Source organism: Haliaeetus albicilla, chromosome 5 (assembly GCF_947461875.1).
Source record: "Haliaeetus albicilla chromosome 5, bHalAlb1.1, whole genome shotgun sequence".
NCBI classification, from domain to species: domain Eukaryota; kingdom Metazoa; phylum Chordata; class Aves; order Accipitriformes; family Accipitridae; genus Haliaeetus; species Haliaeetus albicilla.
The window spans coordinates 42,133,380-42,154,912 of NC_091487.1; the positions used below are offsets into that span (position 1 = coordinate 42,133,380).

A 21,533-nucleotide genomic window follows, 5' to 3' on the forward strand; every position below is an offset into this window, starting at 1 on the left:
ATCGGTCCATTTCTCAACTTCTGGCTCATACTCTGCTCTCTTCCCCCCACCCAAAGCTATTCAAATGAGAGCACAATAGCTTCCTACGCACTAAATGCATGAAAAAGAAAAAAGACATTGATAAGAACAAAATCTTTTTTACACTGCACTGGTTGCCAAGGGAAGCTTGATCAGAGTGAAGCAGTGTCTACAAAAGCTGGTGTTAATTTTCTCTGTGGCAACTCTTCCTGCCAAAAAGCTTCTTTAAATCATAGCCAGTACTGGGAGTGGGTTAACAGCGATGAGAGAGGATGTGCATGCTGACTATGTAACTGAATAGGTATTTTCATGCAAGCTATATTAATTAAATGCATGCTGAGAAGAAAGATGTGTCTGTTGAGAGGTTAAGACTTGGGTGTTCCTGCCTGAGCAGAAAAGCCTTTGGAGCTCCCTGCACCATACCATGACCAAGAAGACTTGAAGGGTGGGAGTCAGAGATGGAGCTAAATTCATGCTTCAGAAACCAGCACAGGCTAATGAAAATCTGCAAATGCTGAACAAGAAACCCACTGTGAAAAAGAAAGAGATTGATACATTTAGAGTGCCGCTAGGCTAACAGAGAAGGAATTTTTGATTGCCAACCAGGGATGTGTTTGTTCTGTTTAAAAGGCTGGGTGGCACCCCAAACCTGCAGGAGTGGGAGCTCAAACACACCACAGAACAGGCTCTGCTCCGAAAATCCACAAGAAGAATGGCCACACCAGGCCAAACTAAAGTCCAACATCTTGCCTCCAGAAGCCCAGGCCTAGGGAAGAACAGGGCAGATTTTAGAGATATTTGTCCAGGCTCTTCTTCCAGCCTCCAGAAATTTGACGTTCAGAGATATCTTAAGCCAGTGGGCACCCACGCACAAGAAGAGGGAGAACAGCACAGTAAATTGAGTTTATAAGAAGGCAGAGCAGAACTGACAAGAAGGATTTGTAGGGATAATCCCCAAAGGGACAATGGCACCCTCTGCTCCCCCCACCATTTCAGCCTATTGAATTCACATCACCCATTGCACTGGCTGATAGGGCAGACGTGTCCAGCACAAGGGAACATGAGATGAAGGAGCCAAATACCCTCTCTGTCTCTGTCTCTACCCAGTGTCATTTGCTTTGCATAACCACAGGATAGTGCTCCTATTACTTTCCTCGGCTGAGGTAGGGTAATACCAGCAACAGCTCCCTTCTCATTCAACTTTCAATGGACTGAGACAGAAGAGCAAACCATGCAAGAGAACAAATACTACATCCCCAAATATGAGAACCTCAAAATGCCCCCCCACACACACCCCTAAAAAAACCCACCAAGTGTCTATGTGATCTGATGACATCCAGAAAAACAGACAACTGCTATCCCCCACCACCTGGCAAGGATGCTGCCATCCTCATGATCTTTTGCTGCCAGTGTGGTTTGTGGCTGCCTACATGTTCAAGCTCTGCTGTAGGTGAGGGGACGGGGCCCAAGAAGCAGCTTCGCAGCTCCTGCCCTTATCAGGGCCTTATCAGGGCCAACACAAACTCCTGCCGTGCACAGCCGACAGCTTCCACCAGCAGCTCTCAAGAGCCCCTTTACACCTGCCAGACTCTAAAACAACCAGCCATGTATCCAACCTCAAGCTGCAGATGGCAGAGAACAGATGCACAGATCTGAAAACACACACAAAACACTTTAAAAAGACTTTAAAAAACCCCCCACATAAATGGATTAAAAGATCCAATAAGAAGCAGAGATTGTGACTGTACACCAACCAGTCCCGGCCTCTCTTGCATACACATAAACACCACTGAGGTTTCAGCTTTACCAGGAACAGAGGAGAAACTCTGCAGGAGTCTTCCTGCCCACCTCCTACCAGAGCAAGGGAACTGCCTGCCCACAAGGACTGGCTGCAGTGATTTCTAGCAGGTCCAGCCGATCTTACTGCAACTCATCCTCGCTGCTCTGGAACTACCACACATGGAAAACTCCATCTTAGCACACAAACCTCCAATGCTAGGTTATTTCAAGGTCTCTTTTTAAAGGACCAGAGCAGAAGAGGGAAGAAGAGGAGTTTTAAAGTCGGCAACCCTTCTGACACTGGGCAAACATAAGGCAGAGTGATGATTCAGGAAAACAAACTCAGACTCCACGCTTCGCACGAAATGGATGCAGGGACAAAAGACAGCCAGGGTCCTGTCACCCGCAGGGAAAGTTGTGCGCAACTCCACAGCAGCCACGCTGGAGCCAGAGACGCAGCAGTAGTGCCCTCAGGAGAGCCATGGCTTTTCACAGAGCTGCACAATAAGGAGGCACCTTTTCTGGGAGGCAAGGAGCTAAGCCAGACAGAGATTGTGAAAGACTTGGGCAAGAAGAGCATGTGGGGAAAGCAGAGGGGAGAAACAGGCTCAGAGGAAAACCATGGAATTTAAACCAGTGTACCAACTGGGAATCATTACAGTTGCAAGAAAGATGAAAATGATTCCAGTTAATTGTTATGGCTCACGGCTGCCTAGTCACCAGTGATTCAGCAGGAACTTCACCTTCAAAACATCCTGATTCCCCCTGACACTCCAGAGCCAGGAAAGGAAAAAAAACTAATGGATGAGAAACTAGGGATAAAACCCTGCCCCAGCAGAACTGGGGACAGGCCATCTCCCCTGCCTTGCAGAATATCTCGTCTCTTCTCCAGCCTGCAGCTAAAGTAGGTGGAACAGTGAAGCCTCGCAAAGCAGCACCTGTGCATACACACAGTGAATTGCCTGTCAGCTTGCATGTCTGACAAGCTTCAAAGGACATAAGGCACTAATGACAAATGCATGTGCACACATATATATGTGCATAGGTATATATTCACACACATGCAGGCTCATGGCTGACTATAACACACACACATATACATAGAGTCCACACTCCTCCCTCCAAAACCACTCACTTCCCCAGGGGCAGGGAAGCAATGCCACCAATACACCTACATGAAGCATTAAATCAACTGGGCTAGGAGTAGGAGTTGCAGGGACGCGTTTTATTTCAGCACTCTTGGCAAACGCCCACTGAACTGTTGCAAATGAGCACCAGCCCTGGGGGCTAGAGCAATGGGCAACTGATGATAGGAAGGCTGGAGGAATAAAAGGATCACTGAGACAGTTCATGACAAGAAAATGCACTGATCAGTCAGACAGGAGAGACTGAGAAGCAGTAGAAAATGGAGCCTTGAGCAGAACTTGGCTGGTCCCAGGTACGACCAAGAGAGATGAAACAAACAGCCAGAACACAGCTGAAAACCTGAAGAGCTTTGCACAAGGCAGGGAATGCAACTTTTTCCAGGATGGATGCTACAGAATCACTGCATGCTGTGTTAATTATTGAGAAAGAACTTGTCTCCATATGCTGAGGTCTCCTCCCAAAGTTATGGCTGTCACGGGCAAAACAACAAGTGGAAGAGAACAACTCTCCGTCCTGACAGACCAGCCAAGACACCTGCTTTGGGGATCTCTTGCTCCCCAGTTGTGCTCCACCCCTCCACTTGCTCTCAAGAGCCAGTCCCTCTTCCATCAGCATCTGGCTGACAGCCCCAGATTTGCCATTCTCAGCAACAGGCTGTAAGCTTCGTACTGAGTCTGAAAGGCCTCAGGCTTCCTGGGCTTGCTCGCTCTGAACTTTTCTTGACCTGCCTGTAGCTCTGTTTTACTTGGTTGAGCTGTGACAGCAATTTCTCTAACTGACCAGGTGTCTATGGCTAATTTGTTTTGCCTCTGTTTATCTTTGTGTGCTACAACCATAGTTTTATATAAATAACAGTAACAAGCAGTTATTTTGTGTAGACTGAGATATTTACAACTAACACAACGATGTAGTGGAGAGAAATGCAGGCATGGTATGATAGCAGAGGCCTTGAGAAGTGGAGATGCAGGGATGCAGCGTAAAGGAGATGCAGAGGAGAACAGGCATGGGATGATAAGAGATGAGGCACATGCTTGGCAGAGGAGACCCCACAGCTGTGAGCAACTCACCCATGGTCCATTAAAGAAATACTGACCTGGGGCTGAACAAAACAGGTTTTAGGGGTAACAAAGAAAACAAAGAAATAACATCCAACATGCATGAAAGACACCATACATAGTGAATTCAGAAGCATCGTGGAGCTGCAGACCAACTAAGAAAGAGAAAGGTGTGAAAATGTGTTAGCAAACATAAAAAATGACCCAGGTGGACCCTGGAGTGAGGAAGAATCCAGCAACATCTATATCATACTCCTCCCGGTGAAGGACTACAAAGGCTGAAGATTTACAGTGCTACCCTCCAACAACTGAATTTAAGATCCAGAGGAGCAACACAAGGGTGAGCATAACACCAGGAAAAATTAATAGAAACAAAGAAATGTGTTACAGCTTTAGTTGCATTATCACAATTACTGAGACTTTTTCTATACAGAAGCATTCAAATGCACTATTATTCTTTCTTTTTCTGTAATAATTAGTGGTAAAATGATTCTTTGAGTGTTAAGCATTCAGTTATACTAACAATAAATTCTTGCCTTTTTTTATTTGTACACACACGCAGCCCGCATATATAAGGTGTGCTTCCTCTTTGCCCATAAACAACACTGAGCGTAACAAAGCCCAAGGGGAGTGCCTCAGGCACTGCAAACACAGATCTAGGGGAAGACGAAGCAATGAAAGACAAGTTGAAGAAAAAAAAAGAAAAGAGATTTTAAAACCCCAGGCAAATAGCAGTTCAGAGGGAAAGGCAAAAAAGATAAAGAGAAGCAAAGTTTACAATAAAATTCCTGCAGAATAATCAAATCTGCCATCAAGCGCTGAGCAAATTCAGCTCTCCAGCCCAAGAGTATAATGAGAGAAGATGGGAGCTGTCTCTGAAGGCATCCTCCTAGGAGCAAGCAGCTCCCTGCGGGGATTCACAGACCCAGCCAGGCTTACACGGGAACATCTGGCTCTACACTTCAGGTCTGCACCGACTTCTCTGCAAGAGCAGTTCCCACCACACCACAAAGCCTCAAAAGCTGAGTTGTCTTCCTTTAAAATCAAGTCCCAAAGGAAAAATATATCCCGCTTGCAAACAATTGGCCAACACCTCCACTTCCAACAGCAAGCGCAGCCAGAGTATTCCCTCATTGTGCCTGAGCAGCTCGGGAGCAGGGAGAAAAATCTATACATCAAACCAATCATCTGGGCCAGACGAACATGACAGCTCATGGCAGATGCCTCAGGGCTTTAATTGTTTTACCATGAGCAAGCAGTGTACTCGATATTAAAGTGACATCCATCAAAGGACCAAAACAAGAAGTAATACAATTTAACTCTTTCCCTGTTCTTACCTAATTAACCTTTCGAAAGAAGTAGACTGAGGCAGGTCTGTCTCCCAGCCCCCTCCTCACCACCATCTCCCTTCAGAGGATGGCCACGCAGAGGGTAAGGAAGGCGCTGGGAAGGCCCCTCCAGTGCCCATCGACCCGGTGTTGATCTCTCCTGCATTCCAGAGCAGATGGCAAAAGCCCCCACTGCGGCAGAGAAACTAGAGCAGCTTTTCCCCTTGAATGCTTCAGTAAGCATAATCCTTGCCGTATCTCTGTAAGAGTGTCAGAGAAAAAAAAAAACAACCAAACCTGCTTCTTCGAAAGCATGGAGTTAAGGAATCACCCACTCAAGTGGTCAGTTGTTTTCGGCTCCTCTAGGCACAGGCAAAGCTCACAGCTGCCTCGGGCAGCAGGGCAGCAGGCTACCAGGGCCAGCAAAAGGGCAAAAAGCCTCCTGCCAACCCTGCTTGTTCAGAGCCCTACAAGGTCAGGCTGGCAGATGCTGAAAGAAGGGGCAGGGGGAAACCTGCTTCTCCCCACAGCGGCTGTCGGTGCCACAACCTACGAGAAGCCTGCTGCGGCTCCTGGGCCCACGTGTCCAGAGCTCTTGCTGGCTCCCTGCCCCAGTCCCACCACTCCTCAGAGCAGGAACAGCTCAGACGTTGCCACATTGGCAAAATTCATTTCTGCCTACGTTATCTTTTTAGAAGCCTTGTGACAGCTCTGGCTCTAATGGAAGATGAATATTTACTGCTGCTTTGCCTGTATCTCAGCATAATATAGAGCATTTTAAATGCACCAAAATTTTTCTTCAGAGTAGCTAATGAGCATCAGTTGTCAGGAGACCTGAAAAGACAGCGTTCGTGGAAGGAGAAGCAATCATGATAAAACTCAGTTTTGCTTTCTCATATATCTACATCTCTTGTCAGAGAAACGTGGCCAGGTTAGAGTCCAAGACTAAGAGGCCTTAGGTCAGCATTGCAAAAGTGTAGCAACTGACACCCAAGGCAAGGAAGCGGCCGGTGTCAGCTCTGGCGATCCTTGACTGCCAGCCAAAAGAACCAGGTTCAGGTGCACAACAGGGTGGTGCATGTGTGCACGCATTGCACGGCACGGCTTCCAGCACTAGCCTAGCGGGGAGGGCTAAGTCCTACATCTGGTTCCTAGGCAATAGTCAGGGTACGTCTGGGCATGCTTACAATAAACAAAATACACCGCTCCTTGGCACTTCTTAGCTGTCCTAACATGATGCTCTTTCACCTTTAACTTGTTGCCTTTCTGACACCAAATGAAACCCAAGACCATCTACAGTGCTAGATCTTCCAGGAAGAGGAAAATGACTGGCTCCCTGTTCTTAACACCTAGTGATGGGATATGTCCTTTGGACTGCATGTACTTCTTTTAAGTTAAACTCTACGATTTGTGTCAAGGTTGCCAGGAGACACGGTGCCTGTTTTGAGATTCTTAGAAAGGGTGGAGCTCCGCTGAGGCGGCTGGTATCTCATTTTCATCCCAGACTTTGCTATTCAGTTCCCATTCCCCCCCTCCCCGCTCTTATGCAAGCTGAGGACTTGGCTCACAAGCAAGTCGTGTTGCCGCACCAAGGCACTGGTTGCTAGGAGGTAAACTGCTGGAGAGATACAGAGCAGGTAGAGGAGAGAGCACGTTGCTACCTGCAGGTACACAGGTTTTCGGGCACTCCTGCTCTGTGCCATCCCCCTCCTTTCTCAGGCAATGGGCAAACCCCAGGGGCGTGCAAAGCTTCAAGCTGAGAAAAGGCCTATATGTTCCAAAATGGCCAAGGCAGCGTGAGCTTTGCAACCACTCTTCTTCCCTATTTCATTAGCATGCAATAGCTTTCCAAATCTGTCAAAGCTTCCCACTTGCAGAGCTCTACCAGAGTGTTTAGCTCTGTTATTAAATAAAGTAGACATGCTTATTCTCTCGCTTCAATTTCTTTGCGCATAAACTGCAAGTGACCCTCACCACGGGACTGGTTTGGGGTTTTTTTTTTCCTTTTTTTTTTTTTTTAAATAGTGACTTCCCTTTAGTTCACATGCTGGTTAATGAGATCAAAGCACAAAGCAACAGACTAACCATCTACATGGGATTATTTCTAGCTTGCCTCCCCCCAATTTAAAAATCAAATCGGTACAATTGGCACAGGGAATGATTGAGGACAGTCAGCATTTCTCTTAATAAGGCAGGTTATAGTCAGATATGACCAATATAATCATTAAAACAGCAACTGCTGTAGGTATTCTGACAGGCATGATAACACTCTCCCATTGAGAGAACTGGAATATTTGCCCTGGAACTAAGATGGAAGGAGTAACAAGCATGCACTATATAGCTCTCCTTAATATGGTTTGTCAGGCAACCCAAACAGCAGCAAACTCCCAGGACTCCTTCAAGAAGCCCTACCTTTCCCTGCTCGCAGCCTCAGGAATCCAGCACAGGGAAGCTTCAAGAGAAGTTAAGTGCTTTTTCTTTGTCACGAGAATTTTCATTGCAGCCTTGCAAAGATAAAAGCATTCCCATTTCCCTGCTCGCGCTTTCTTTATCACTAACATTTTTGGCAACAGCAAGAATCCACACTCACATAACCTTTCTTGAGGGCTCAGCTAACACTTCTGGACCCCCAACACACACACTGCACAGGCAGTGCCTGGACCTGCCACACCAGTTGTGTGAGGCAGTGTGGGACTGAAGCTATGGAACTAGACCTGCCCTACCCACACTACTAAACTATTTACGGCTCGCTCACAGCACCGTAGCATCACACAGGGAAAGAAATCCATTCTCCAGGATTTCCATCACTGGAGGTGAGAGCACATTCATGCTGCCTGCATGCATGCTGCAGGCAAGGAGCCTTCTTTGGCCCAGAATAAGGGTCCTGCAATTTATTCTTACACTAAAAACCATCCCCAACTTCATTGTCAGTTGCTTATAGTTAACACAATTGTGTGCCACGCTGTGGTACTGAAGGGTCAGAGTTCAAAGGTATATAGTACAGGAGAGGAGAGGGGTAGAGCAAGAAAAGCTTTTACTTATTTCTTTGAAGTAATCAAACAAATTTCATGTAGAAACGCTCTGATGTTCAAAAAAAAAAAAAAAAGCAAAATGCACAACTGAAGAGATCCCTATGCAACCTCCATCCAATTTCTTTCTACAAAACCATTCTGAGAGCATCTCTTTCCACTACCGCCCCATTCTGCTCTCCTCTCTCTGTCAAGAACTGGGCTTGCTCAGTGCTGGCAACAGGTACAAAGGAGGACACAGAGGCAGTGGAGTTGGCAGCATCTGGTGTTCTTTACCTTAATCACGTCCTTAACTTTCTGTGCATATACCTACCACAATGTCACCCCAGCTCATGTCCCACACGTGGAACCAGCTGTGGGATGTTCAGCCTGAGCAGCACACTACAGAGGCTCTTAAGAAGCAGCACAACTTGTCTTTGTGGACTCTACCACCTTGAGGGCTAGCTAGTTTGTGATGTTGGGAGAAGAGCATCCAAACTAGCAAGAGTAAGGATTGCTGTACAAGACAGCACTTTTTAAGTCATCTTTTTTTTAAGTCATCTGTTTAATACCCAGCACCTATTATCTAAAGCTCCATAAGGGAGAAAATAGAAAACTGTTACACTTATTTTTAGAAAAAGGTGCAAGCTGGGAGAAGCAAAGTGATTTTCTCTACCATCCAGTCCCGTGGCAGACCAAAAATAGAGAAGAAAAACTCAGTTCTTCATGCCCTACAATACATTGCCTCTTCCACATGGCTGGCTTTTTTCAGAAAAGTCTTCCTGTCCTTCAGGTAAAATCTCACTATCATCCCAAATACAGAACAACATACTTATGATGAGACCCCACCTGGAATACTGGGGTCCAGCTCTGGAGCCCTCAGCACAGAAAAGACAAGGACCTGTTGGACAGGTCTAGAGGAGGGCCACAAAAATGATCAGAGGGGTGGAACACCTCTCCTGTGAGGACAGGCTGAGAGAGTTGGGGTTGTTCAGCCTGGAGAAGAGAAGGCTCCAGGGAGACCTTATTGCAGCCTTTCAATACTTTAAGGGGGCTTATAAGAAAGATAGGGACAAACCTTTTAGTAGGGCCTGTAGCAAAAGGACAAGGGATAACGGTTTTAAACTAAAAGAGGGTAGATTTAGACTAGATATAAGGAAGAAACTTTTCACGATGAGGCTGGGGAAACACTGGAACAGGACTCCCAGAGAGGTGGTAGATGCCCCATCCCTGGAAACATTCAAGGTCAGGTTGGATGGGGCTCTGAACAACCTGATCTAGTTGAAGATGTCCCTCCTCATTCCAGGGGGTGTTGGACTAGATGACCTTTAAAGGTCCCTTCCAACCCAAACTATTCTACGAGTCTATGATTTTCCTGTCCCCAACCCTGTAATTTTGAGGGGGAGGAGGGGGGAAGGAGGAGAGTTACCAGCTCACCTCTGAACTGAACCCAGTTTTCCGCTCAACTCAAAGTGAGGTTGCCCGCATCCCAAGGAGATGTTCTCAGGCAATTTGTTCTGGGGAAAGGCACCTGCTCCCACTCGTGCACTCCCTCTCTCCAAAGAATTCCTGGTGAACAAATTCGTGAAATGTTTCCCAAAATGTTTCATTGCAATTGGACCACTCCTTTGGAAAATTCTCAATTTAATCTAAATGTCAAAAACCATCTGGCAACCTAAACAGGTCAAGGCTTCCTGTTGTGGCTTTTAGGGGTTCGTTTAGGGTTGTTTGGGGGGTTTTTTTGTTTGTTTTTTAAACAGCAGCAAACTCTGCTACCAAGGGTCACCAGACTTCAGCTTCAATTCATCCCTGAGCCTAGAGAGCAGGTACTGCCTGTCACCATGGTGGGTCCTCCCACTGGAAAGGCTGCAAGGAAGCACAGAGGGTTGCTGTAACGACACCAGGATGCAGCAGCATGCTCCTACGCTGAGCACAGCTGCAGAGTCCAGCCCTTTCCAGGTGCCTGACATAAAGGAAGAAGCATGGAAAAAATGTGCTTTAAAGCACAGAAGCATGGATGAGCACAGGCTCACCCCAGATAGGGTGGGGTGTACAAAGGAAGCACTTTGGGAGAAAGGGCTCATATCACGTGGCTTCTGTAGAAAGACGGGATAAACGGGCACGTTGGTACCTGGTGGCTTGAGGAAGGATGCCATATCAGACCTACTGCTGATGACAGATCCTCAAAGAGTAACTGTGGGACAAAGCATCACATTTCATCTCTATTTCTCCCGAGGCGGTTGCAACCAGCTACAGAACAGCAACCCACCCCCTTGTAACACGAAGGCTGGATTGACGTATGGCACTCTGGAGAAGCAACCAGAAGCTCTATGTACATCAAAGCAGCAGCTCTATATACAGCGAGACGGCAGCTTGTTTTAAAGGGAGCTGGCAACACCAAACATCAGCACTGCCCTGACTAGTTTTTCAATATCAAGTGCGACACAAGGTGCAATGTCACACAGGGTCTGAAGCCAAGCGTCCCACAAGATTCCGGCTGTCCACAAGAGCTTCAACCTACTCCACTCCTGATGAAGATGGCATTAACCACCTCCCCAGCCAGCGGCTGAGCTCTCAGAGCCAAAGACTCATGCTCCCAACACCTTCCCTCCAGCAGTCTGACAGCACCCCAATGCTGCAGTCTTCGGTGCATGCCGCACAGACAGCAGCACTTTTGGCAGAGACTTGACACAGTCTCCCTCTCGTTTAGTAAGCAGCTTTTCTGCCCGGCTATTTTGAGGTTTTGTCCTATTTTTCTCCCTCTCTGCTGGGCAGCAAGTTTGCTGCAGGTCTGGAGCTTCACAGCTATCTCATTATTTAAGATTCTACCAAATGCTACATCCTCAGTTGTTTGTCACAGGTAAAGATTTTAAATTAATTAGATGTGACAACAAAAGCACATACATACACACACGCCTGGGGGCTGGCTGATGGAAACTTGTGGTGGGTTGACCCTGGCTGGATGCCAGGTGCCCACCAAAGCCATTCTATCACTCCCTCTGCCACATCAGCTGGACAGGGGACAGAAAATACAACAAAGGGCTCATGGGTCGAGATAAGGACAGGAGAGATCAACTCAACCAATTACCATCACAGGCAAAACAGACTTAACTTGGGGAAAATTAACTTACTTTATTGCAGATCAACCAGGGAAGGGTAATGAGAAATAAAACCAAATCTCAAAACACCTTCCCTCCACCCCTCCCTTCTTCCTATGCACAGCTTCACTCCTGCATTCTCTACCTACTCCCCCCAGCAGCACAGGGGGATGGGGAATGGGGTTTACGGTCAGTTCATCACACGTTGTCTCTGCCACTTCATCCTCTTCAGGGGCAGGACTCATCACACTCTCTCCCTGCTCCAGTGTGCGGTCCCTCCCACGGGAGACAGTCCTCCATGAACTTCTCCAACATGGGTCCTTCCCACAGGCTGCAGTTCTTCACGAACTTCTCCAGCATGTGTCCCTTCCATGGGCTGCGGTCCTTCAGGAGCACACTGCTCCAGCGTGGGTCCCCCGCAGGGTCACAAGTCCTGCCAGAAAACCTGCTCTGTGGGCTCCTCTCTCCACAGATCTGCAGGTTCTGCCAGGAGCTTGCTCCAGCACGGGCTTCCCACGGGGTCACAGCCTCCTTCGGGCACCCACCTGCTCTGGCGTGAGGTCCTCCACGGGCTGCAGGTGGAGATCTGCTCCACCATGGACCTCCACGGGCTGCAGGGGGACAGCCTGCCTCACCATGGTCTTCACCACAGGCTGCAGGGAAATCTTTGCTCCAACGCCTAGAGCACCTCCTCCCCCTCCTCCTTCACTGACCTGGGGGTCTGCAGGGTTGTTTCTCTCACATCTCACTCCTCTCTCTGGCTGAATTTTCTGTGCTGCAGCAACTTTTTCCCCCTTCTTAAATCTGTTCTCCCAGAGGCACTACCACTGTCACTGATGGGCTTGGCCTTGGGCAGTGGCAAGTCCATCTTGGAGCGGGTTGGCATTGGCTCTGTTGGACCTAGGGGAAGCTTCCAGCAGCTTCTCACAGAAGAGCCACCCGCCCGCTACCAAAATCTTGCCACACAAACCCAATACAAAACTGCCTGGAAGTTGATTTGACAGGCTTGACTCCATTCTGCTAAGGACTTAAACCAGGGGAATTTGCCTGCAGCTCTAGGTGATCGCTAGTACTGCTTCGTTTGCTTCTTCATCTCCTCTTCTGCCAAACCAAGTGAGACGGCTCAACTGGATCAATACACAACCGTTCAGCAAACAACTCTACTTTTCAGGTGCAGTTTTATTAGAGACATGGACTCAATGTGGAAGAGTCTCCAGCACTCACAAAAAGGGAGACCAAGCAAAAACCAATGTAGAAATTATTGCCTAGCTGTACAGGCATGTGGAAACAGCCCAGACAACTAAGACTGTGCCTACTCCATTAGGCAGGGTCTTTTCTGTCTGAAGTGCAATGATGGGGATTCAGGCGTGGACCCAGCTGCTACCTACATGGGAAGAGGGCAATTGCTCCAGGACTGTATGATTGTTACCTGTTAATCTCACAGGCCAACAGCAAGAGAGAAGGGGTGAGGCCATAGCCCCCTTCAATCCACCTCTGCAAATTAAAATATCAAAGTTACCATTCTTTGGCCTGAGAATAAAGCACTGTTGCAAAGGGGATCTCCATTCTCTTGTCCCAAGCACAAAGAGTTTGCTCACTTGCCAGAAACTAAGACTGGATTGGCCTTCCTCAGCACACCTTCCCTGCCTAATCTACATTAATAAACGCAAGGAGTGAAAGATAGTATTTTACACTTCAGGTCTTCATGCCTCAGTGCAGATATGCTCCTTTCCCTCCGTGGGTATTTAAGAGGGACATTTAAGAGTTAAACAAAGCATCCCTGCTTCTTTCTGAGAGATCTGCTATTGCTGGGGAAGGAAAAAGGAGGGAACAGTTTGGGTACTTTTCATCATCTTTTTGGACACCTTCAGGACACTGAAACCTGGTGTTGCTCCCTCTTGGCACAGCAAAATTTGTTTGGTTTAGTTTGATTGCAATGGCCCAACTCAAACCCAGCTGCAGTCACAGCCCTTCAATTCAAATTGTGTTTAACAATCTCAATGAAGGGGACCTTCTTACCTTCCTCTCTGGGTCCACCACTACAATTGTGCCACCTGGAAAATCTCCCCAGATAGCATGTACAAGCACAGTAGCCTCATGCAAGAAATGCATTAACAACAGTCCAGATTCCTGGGAGACAGGGAGGGGAAGAGGTCTAACCCTTGAAAGGCAACTGTCCCATTTTAAAGAGGACTAAGCAAGCTGTCACTGGTGTGGCCAAAGATGCTGAAATTTGCTTTGAACCATAGATGAGAACTTCTATTCATTTTACAGTATGTTTCCACAGTCTTTACAACAACGCAGGATTCTCCTTTAGAAAAGAGCATACAAAGGCGGCCCAGAAACTCTCCTTCAGAAGCTTGAATAAAGTAAAACTGAAGGAGCCAGCACAAGCAGAACTGGATTTATCTACTGGCAGCCCAGCAGTTCAAGTATTTCAATGTTCCTCTACCCATTTAAGCTGCATTTGGGATACAATCCAATAGCATTAATGCTAGGGAAAAATTAGTGAAGAACTGTACTTGCACAGAGCAGTAGGGCTTTGCACAAACTGCACATGTACCAAAAGGCACACTGGGTCTGTAAAGAAGTGGACTCCTTCTTGTGTACCTACAGCTTTCTAAAGGCAACCACCACTGTGGCATCCAAAGTGATCAATTAGTTAAGAAAAATATGCTCTGAAATAAGGCAGGAACACTTGTCATCTTACAAATTGGGATTTCATTGTCCATGTAGCCACCAATTCTAACCTGGCCACAATGGTCATAAGTCTTGAAATTATCTCAGTTCAGAACAGCATTTTGCCTCGTTCAACGGCAGTCATCTACTAGATCTGCCTCTCACAATTCATTCCTTTACCCCACTGATCAAAACCTTCCACTTTAAAGAGGAAAGAAAGAACAAGGCAACATCATGCCTGGTAAAGTTATGCCATGTTTATCCTAAATGTTATTCTTCCATTGTGGGTTATATGCAGCTTAAGGTAAAAGGAAATTGTTCTAAGCTGATAATTTATTATGTTGTCCAGTCATCTATCTATATAATGATGGAAAATAATGATTAAAACTTTCCAAGAGACTCCACATGTGGATGGGCAGGAAACCACTTAGCCTTACAGCCTATCTACTAGAACTGGAAAGAAGTATTTGGGAGCAAACCAACAACCACTTCTGGAAAAGAAAAATCCTCATTCTTTCAGCTTCCAGTGGGATTTACCACTCAGTTATGTGAGACAGCTCCACACGTGCTGAGCAGACTCCTGGCTGGATTAAAACAGATTCACTCATTTCCCACTGTGCTCCTCCCCTTCCTCCCTTTGCTGGTCACTGCCCTGTCAGTGCAGGACCTCACACTGGATCCGTGGACAGGGTGCCAGGAGGGGCATGAATCAGAAGGGCTGACAGAGTTAAGAGGCTTCCACTCAATACTGCAAACCAGCCAAGGACAAGGGGTGGAACAGGGGGAGACAGTGAAACAAGAAGAGGCGACTGTGGCTCGATCCTGCTGCAGTGCAGGTTGGCACACAAGAGGCTGCTGCACTTATGTCCAATATACACGGCACAGTAGCAGTAAAATAAAATTTGACCCAGACAGCTGTGCAGTTTTCTGATTTTGAACACATCATACCATTATTCACTTCTGAGCATTAGTTGTCCTACCTCAAAAAAACCTCGAGGTGATAAAGCTGAAGCAAGAACATGTCTAAGTCTTCAAGAAGATCTTGAGGCAAAAAGCAGCAGGAGAAAAGACTTAATATCTTCATCTTAACTTTGATCGTATAACTCCTTCTGTTACTGTCCCTCCCTTCCCATCTACAAACAAGGGTGATTCATTCTGAAATGGTACAGAATATGGGGGCATCCAAATCATTGGTTCAGCAGATGTACTGCGCACACACAGAGCTAGCCAGGGGACTGTGTCTGTGCTGGCTACATTAATTTCTGAGAGAAACCCAAAGAAACTCATTTCACTATGTCTCAGAGAAGATTCACTATATTAAACCCATGTCTGCCTTCAGCAGGAGTTGCTGTATGTAAAGAGCTAAGCTAGAGAGCTGAAGATGGGGGGAAGAATATGCAAGCTGAGGCCGATCAACTCATTACATATGCTATGTATCAAATACCAATTTCCGCAGGAAGGGACACTAATGTGAAAAAACCCTGACTTCTATCAGAATGGCTGGGAATTGATGAGCAGAGCTAGAGAGAGGCTTAAGGTGACCAGAACATAAGAGAATAGCATTTAAAAGACATCACACACTGAACAGCACAAAGCCCTACTTTCTGGCTCCTATGGAGGAAAAAGCACAGGCTGCTCCCCCAAGCAGGCATGTGCCTCACATGAAGACAAGGTTCCCAACCAGCTATCATGACCAACTGAGAGCAAAGGAAAGAAGAATGAAGAGGAGGAAAATAAATCAGTCAGTCATACCAACCTACAAGGCTTAAAAAACAACAGCAAACACAACCCCAAAACCAGATAAGCTGACTCAGGCTATCTGAGCAGCTGGTCTAGAATTTAAAATCGATAGACGTTTCCCCCCCACTTTTTATTTTTCCTTTTTTAATGCTAGTCATCCTCAGAGGATTTTTTTAGCTTTGTTTCCCTTCTTGTTTCTAGGAAACAGAACCTCAACTAGCTACTGAAAAAAAAAAAAAGAGAGAGAGAAAAAACCACAATGAGAGAAGAGCAGGGAAAAAGCAAAGGAGGAAAAAAAAACACCTGAAAGAAAAGGAGGACATAGCACCAGTCCTGCCACAAGAAGTAAAAAATTCAGTACATTTCTGTTTCCCCCCCACTCCTCACACAAGACCAACTTTGTTACTCACTGCATAACCCTAACAGCAACTTTGCTTTATTTCACTTGCCAGCATAAGAGCAGGCAAGTGCAGGCAGCAGATGTAAGACCTTCAGAGAGGATGTAATTTTCTCTCCTATGTTGTCTTATCTCCCAAGACAACACCCTTATAAGAAAGTAGTGGCCTAGAATATCTGCAGCACTCAGTGCCTCTAGCCTTTATGACAGCACATGAAAAAAAAAGCCTCCTATAACACAAGCATCCCACCAAAACAATACCAGGGTCAGCACAGCTGCTATCACACACTGCCAGAGCGAAAGCCTCATTAGGATCAAAGAAGAGAAAGGATAAAAGGTTCAAAAGCCAGTGAGAAGGAAGGAAAATAATAACGTAACCCTCAGCTCTTTGGCACCACTGTGGAGTTGGAATGAACTCGGGTTGCATTAGGAACTGCTTCTTTCAGGAGATTCAGAAACTTCTCAGGAAATCCAGAAACCCCAGGAAAGAGAAAATACAGAAAATTACTTTAGGCAAACCAGAGACCAGAGTTAAGATTCTGCTCAAAGAACGCCAAAGCTTCTCATGCACAAGTTCTCATTCACATATGCATTCATATGCCTGGTGTGGATGAAGTCAGGGTGCCTGGGGCAACTGTTTTGATCTTAACCAAATGAATCTAGGTATGTTGAAAGTGTTCTTAGGAAAATATAGAGTTGTTACACAAATTCAGCTTTTAGGGGTAGGACAGACTGGAGGAGCAAAGCATCTGCACGTCAGGATTGCAAAGCCTCAGTAGATGAGCCAAGGGCTGAGGAAATCACTGGAGTACCTGGAGCACACCTAAAGATGTCCAAGTTGCATGGACAGGTCATGAAGCAACTGTGCATGAGCCATACCCAGTCTGCTACATCAGCCTCATGTAAGAAGCTTGCGTGTCCAGTATATTCAAATAGAAACAAAAATAAACAAAATAACATCAATGTACCAGAAATGCCAGGATTCTTGCAAATCAAGAGAAATTCACTGGAAATGAGAATGGAGGAAAAAAAACCAAACAAAACCCAACAACAACAAACTGAACTTGCATCAACTTAGTAAGGTCTGTACCAGTACCCCTTCTCATGTTTTGACTCCTTAACTAACATTAGTTTTGTTAGAGATTGTCTTGACTACAGCAAATCACAACAGCATCACGAAACAGGCCAGCTGTGGCACAACAGCAGCAAGCCATTAAACTGTTACAACACACACCTGGTATATTCCATAGGTTTCCTGTCCAGGCCACGAGATGCTACCACCAACAAGTAAGAACAGGAACTCCCCTGTAAAGCCCTAAGGAACCACATAACCTTTTAATTACCCAAAAGAATCCCCAGGTGTCCTCATGCTTGATTAAATCAATGTTAGGCATGCACAAGCTCATCAGAGGACATTGCTAGTAACAAAACTAATCTATCTTTAGCTATGCAAGATCCCAAAACATCTGTTTACTACTCTTGTTTTCTCTCTCTCCTTGCCCTCTTCAAGTGTGAACATATTCAGTGTCAGAAAAGATGCAGAGGAAGAGGCAACACACACTGGAATATATTTGCCTGGCTCCAGAGAGTTCAAGCATAATGGATGCAGTCAAGTGCAGATGTGGATCTCAAATTGCCTGCAGTTTAACAGACTGCCCACTGACAGAAAAAAAGAGGCAATGGGCAGAAATTAAAACACAGGAAATTCCATTTGAACACAAATGAAAAAGAAAAGAAAAAAAACCAAACACTCCACTTTTGTTTTGTTTTGTTACTGTGAGAGTAGTCAAACACTGGAACATGCTGCCCAGAGAGGCTGTGGAGTCTCCATCTTTGGAGATATTCAAAAGCTGCCTGGCCATGGTCCTGGGCAACCGGCTCTAGGTGACCTTGCTTGAGCATGGGGGTTGGTCTAGGTGATCTCAAGAGGTTCCTCCCAACCACAATGATTCTGTGATTCTGTGAACTAGGATATCACCAGGATGGGCAAAAATTTCTAGCCAGTTTTACTGACCCCATCTCTCATTTTGGCCACAAATGCAGAATCATTAAGCGTTGCTAGCCTGTTTCTTGTACACTTGCAAATGTCACCTACAATTGTTGTGAAAGTTCCCTTCTCCTAATTCCAGCTTTCATGTCTTAAGAGATGTCCTTCATGTCTTGGAGATACTGCCCTTCCTCTTCTCCTTTAGCTTGCTGACCAGCAGAATAAACTAGGTGAGAGGAAGAGCCAACCTCATATGGACTTCTGCAACCCAGCCACTTGGAGTATCCCCACATAGTGCTCATTAGTCAGTGAAGGCTTTTTCTGAAGAGTCACTCTTCTGTCTTCCCAATCTATTCCCACTACAGTATCATCTTTTCATCTAAGTCATACATATATCTCATCTCAACAGCCACACTTCCACTAGCAGGGTATAATGTTTTTCCTCCCCAGCTTTTCAAAATACCATCTGTTATGAGACTTCTACCTGCCTCTTTCACAGTCCCTTCAAAAATTTTCAGGGGCTTCATTCTTTCAGACAAGTCCCATCCCACAGATTAGCAACAATGACATGCTCTGCTCCTCCATGGACACGTGCCTTTGGGTGAGCTCTACCTTCAGCAAGATCAGGATCTGGGCCCAGATGTCTATGATTTTGCTAAACATGCAACTCACAAAGCCACCTCTCCAGCCCACAGCTATCTCCCTCTAGGTAACTCTTTTGCTGTCCACCAGTCTCCTTCTGGATATCTCTATTTGGACTTAGACTGCAGTTGACAGAGGTGTTGCACTCCAGAGAACCCACATGCAAGGGGCTGTCAGCCTGAAATCTTTCTCTGCATTTGGATGAGGAACACAGTAAGTCATAAATTGCAGGGTATATACAAGAAGGCTTTTGTCAATTCATTGTCAATTCAGGCTTTTGTCAATTCATCACCTGCTCCGTTAGGTACTTGCTGGCTTGAGCATCGCATGGAGTTATGTGCAAGTTCACCACACTACAGAGCATGGTTAAAAAAGCCCACAATTTAACACCCAGCTTAGAGAAAGAAGAGGAAGAGGGGTTCTATTAAAAGGGATCCCATTGAAACTGGACAGGTAAAATGCAATCCCTCTCCCTTGCCAGTTATACTAACAGTGCTGAGTCTCATCATTCTCTGGTGTTAAAAGACTAAACAATGGTAAATAGCCTCCCTATAGAAGACCATAGCAGAAACGCCCTGAATCTTTACACTGATACATCAGTCCTGGTTTATCTTAGCTTTGAAGAATGTGGTTAGTGACTCACCCTGCCGGATAAGCAACGAGGCCAGTTCTGGGGTCGCAGGCTAATCCTCTGCCTCCTGACACAGTTATCCCCAACACCTTCTCCAAAGTCACCTAGTGCATGTGAAAAACAAAACAAGAAGTAATATGAAATAAGAGTGCAGTTCAAATGGACCCATACACAGATGCTGATCGTCTGGTTCACGCTGGCACTGAGAAGAATCACCTTAAAATGTGATTCCCAAATCACAAAACCTTAAAATTCACTGACAAGCACCCAGGTACAGAAGCAACCCTACTCAGTTTTCAACATAAGCACAGTAAAATACTGCTGGGGTACAGAGGAGTTATCAATCCACTGATTACTTTGTCTATGCCAGAGCATTGCAAAGCATTGCAAAGACAGAGGATTGCAAGCAGCAGACAGTATTGGTGAGAAGCTGGAATGCACATTCACTGCCCAGCGATTCCCATCTTCCCAGCAAGAGCAGCAAACCAGTTTCTTCAGAGCTCTTTCCCAAAAATTGTTTCCAGGTTGACCCATTCTCTTTATTTCCTCCATCCAGTGGCAGGTGGTTCAGCCTGGTCCCAGCCTTGTATTTCTAGGAACTGAATACTCAATTTTGTCCCACATTGCTTGAATTGGAAATCACATCCAGTGGACCAGGGCATCCCTCCCCAGGAATCTCAAGAGACAGAACAGCTTACATGACCGGGTTCACAAGCCCGCATACCAATGACCCATGCAAGAGACCATAATCCAAAATGCTTGCTTTGTCCCCTGAGCAAATCTCCCTCAACTATTTTTAGGAAAATAAAAGAAATGCAGCTGGGAAGAGCTACTTGGAAGGTACAAAGATTCATAGCCATGCCTCTGTGGCAAGAAGCCGGGAAAAGCAAAAACAAAAGGGGAAAGGAGGGGGACAGACAGACATGACACAATACTTTGGGGAGCACTCCTTGGCAGAGAAAGCATCAGAATTTCGCAATTACCCCAAAGCAAAAGGTTGCAGTGGGATTACACTGCACAAAATTTGGTCTGGGGCGTGAAAGTACTCAACCTCTGAGCACAAACCAGTTCTCAGCCCTGGGGTTGTTTTGACTGACACAAAATTATTCTCTTTCCTTTACATTTGCACAGCTTGATTTTATATATTATATATTTGATGCGTACATTCCTCCTCAGCTATGCTGTCCCTGCCAAGCTCATGGATTTTAATGGGTCACGGTCTTCTGTTTTTAATTATCATCATCTAAGTTGTATCTGGTTAACGCCTTAAGGGCATGGACGTGGCATAAGAAGTTACTATTGTAATAATTACTACTATCTTTAATAGCTGCCCTGAAAACGAACATCTTGTATTTATACCAACATGGTGCACAAAAGGCAGGGGCAGGGCAGGTTCCCCACGCCACCCTGACCACACAGCTTATCAGACCTGAGGAGTTCAGCTATACGGTGAAGAAACAAGGTGTCACTGAGCTCATGGCCCAGGTTACTAGAGACAGTGACAGAAGTAACCCCACACAGAGAACCACCTTGCTTCAACAGGTAAAGCAGGGCTGAGGTGCCACCACTTAAAGTGAGCCATCCATGCTTTAACTAGTTCAAATTTGGCCTGCCTTCAAACCAGTGACATGGAATGTGGAAGATTTCATATCCCAGTCACTGGAACAACTTTGTCTTTTTTTCCCTTTTAGTAATAATATACCCCAGATACTTTGAGACAGTATGAGAGGACACCAAATTGTCCCCTTCCCTAGCAAAATTAGTATCTCTGGCAACATGGCTTTTACAAAAATCCACTGGATTTTTGTTTAGTATAAGAACGTACAATTAAAAATCCATTTACGAATCCACCGGTAACGAAAGGAAATAGTTTTGTTCCAACATTAAGCTGGAACAAAAATGTTGGGGGGGCGGGGAGGAGGAGTGAGGGAGGCTAGGAGGATATCCACGCTTCCAGGTTCAATGACAATACTTCAGAACACATTTATTTTTAAAGCAGCCTCACAAATGCACAGAAAGAAGAAC

The 21,533-nt window shown here is 45.9% G+C and overlaps 1 protein-coding gene across 8 annotated transcripts in view; it reads right to left on the reverse strand.

Moving 5' to 3' along the window:
- Positions 1-21,533, reverse strand: part of MAPKBP1 (mitogen-activated protein kinase binding protein 1) — a 107,614-nt gene that overhangs the window by 57,193 nt on the left and 28,888 nt on the right. For 7 of the 8 annotated variants that reach the window (XM_069784399.1, XM_069784394.1, XM_069784392.1 and 4 more), the window contains one exon: positions 19,521-19,612. The exons of the other annotated variant lie outside the window; for it this stretch is intronic. In XM_069784399.1, the coding sequence (XP_069640500.1) occupies positions 19,521-19,612 (92 nt within the window). The remainder of the gene's footprint in view (positions 1-19,520; positions 19,613-21,533) is intronic. 8 annotated transcript variants of the gene reach the window in all.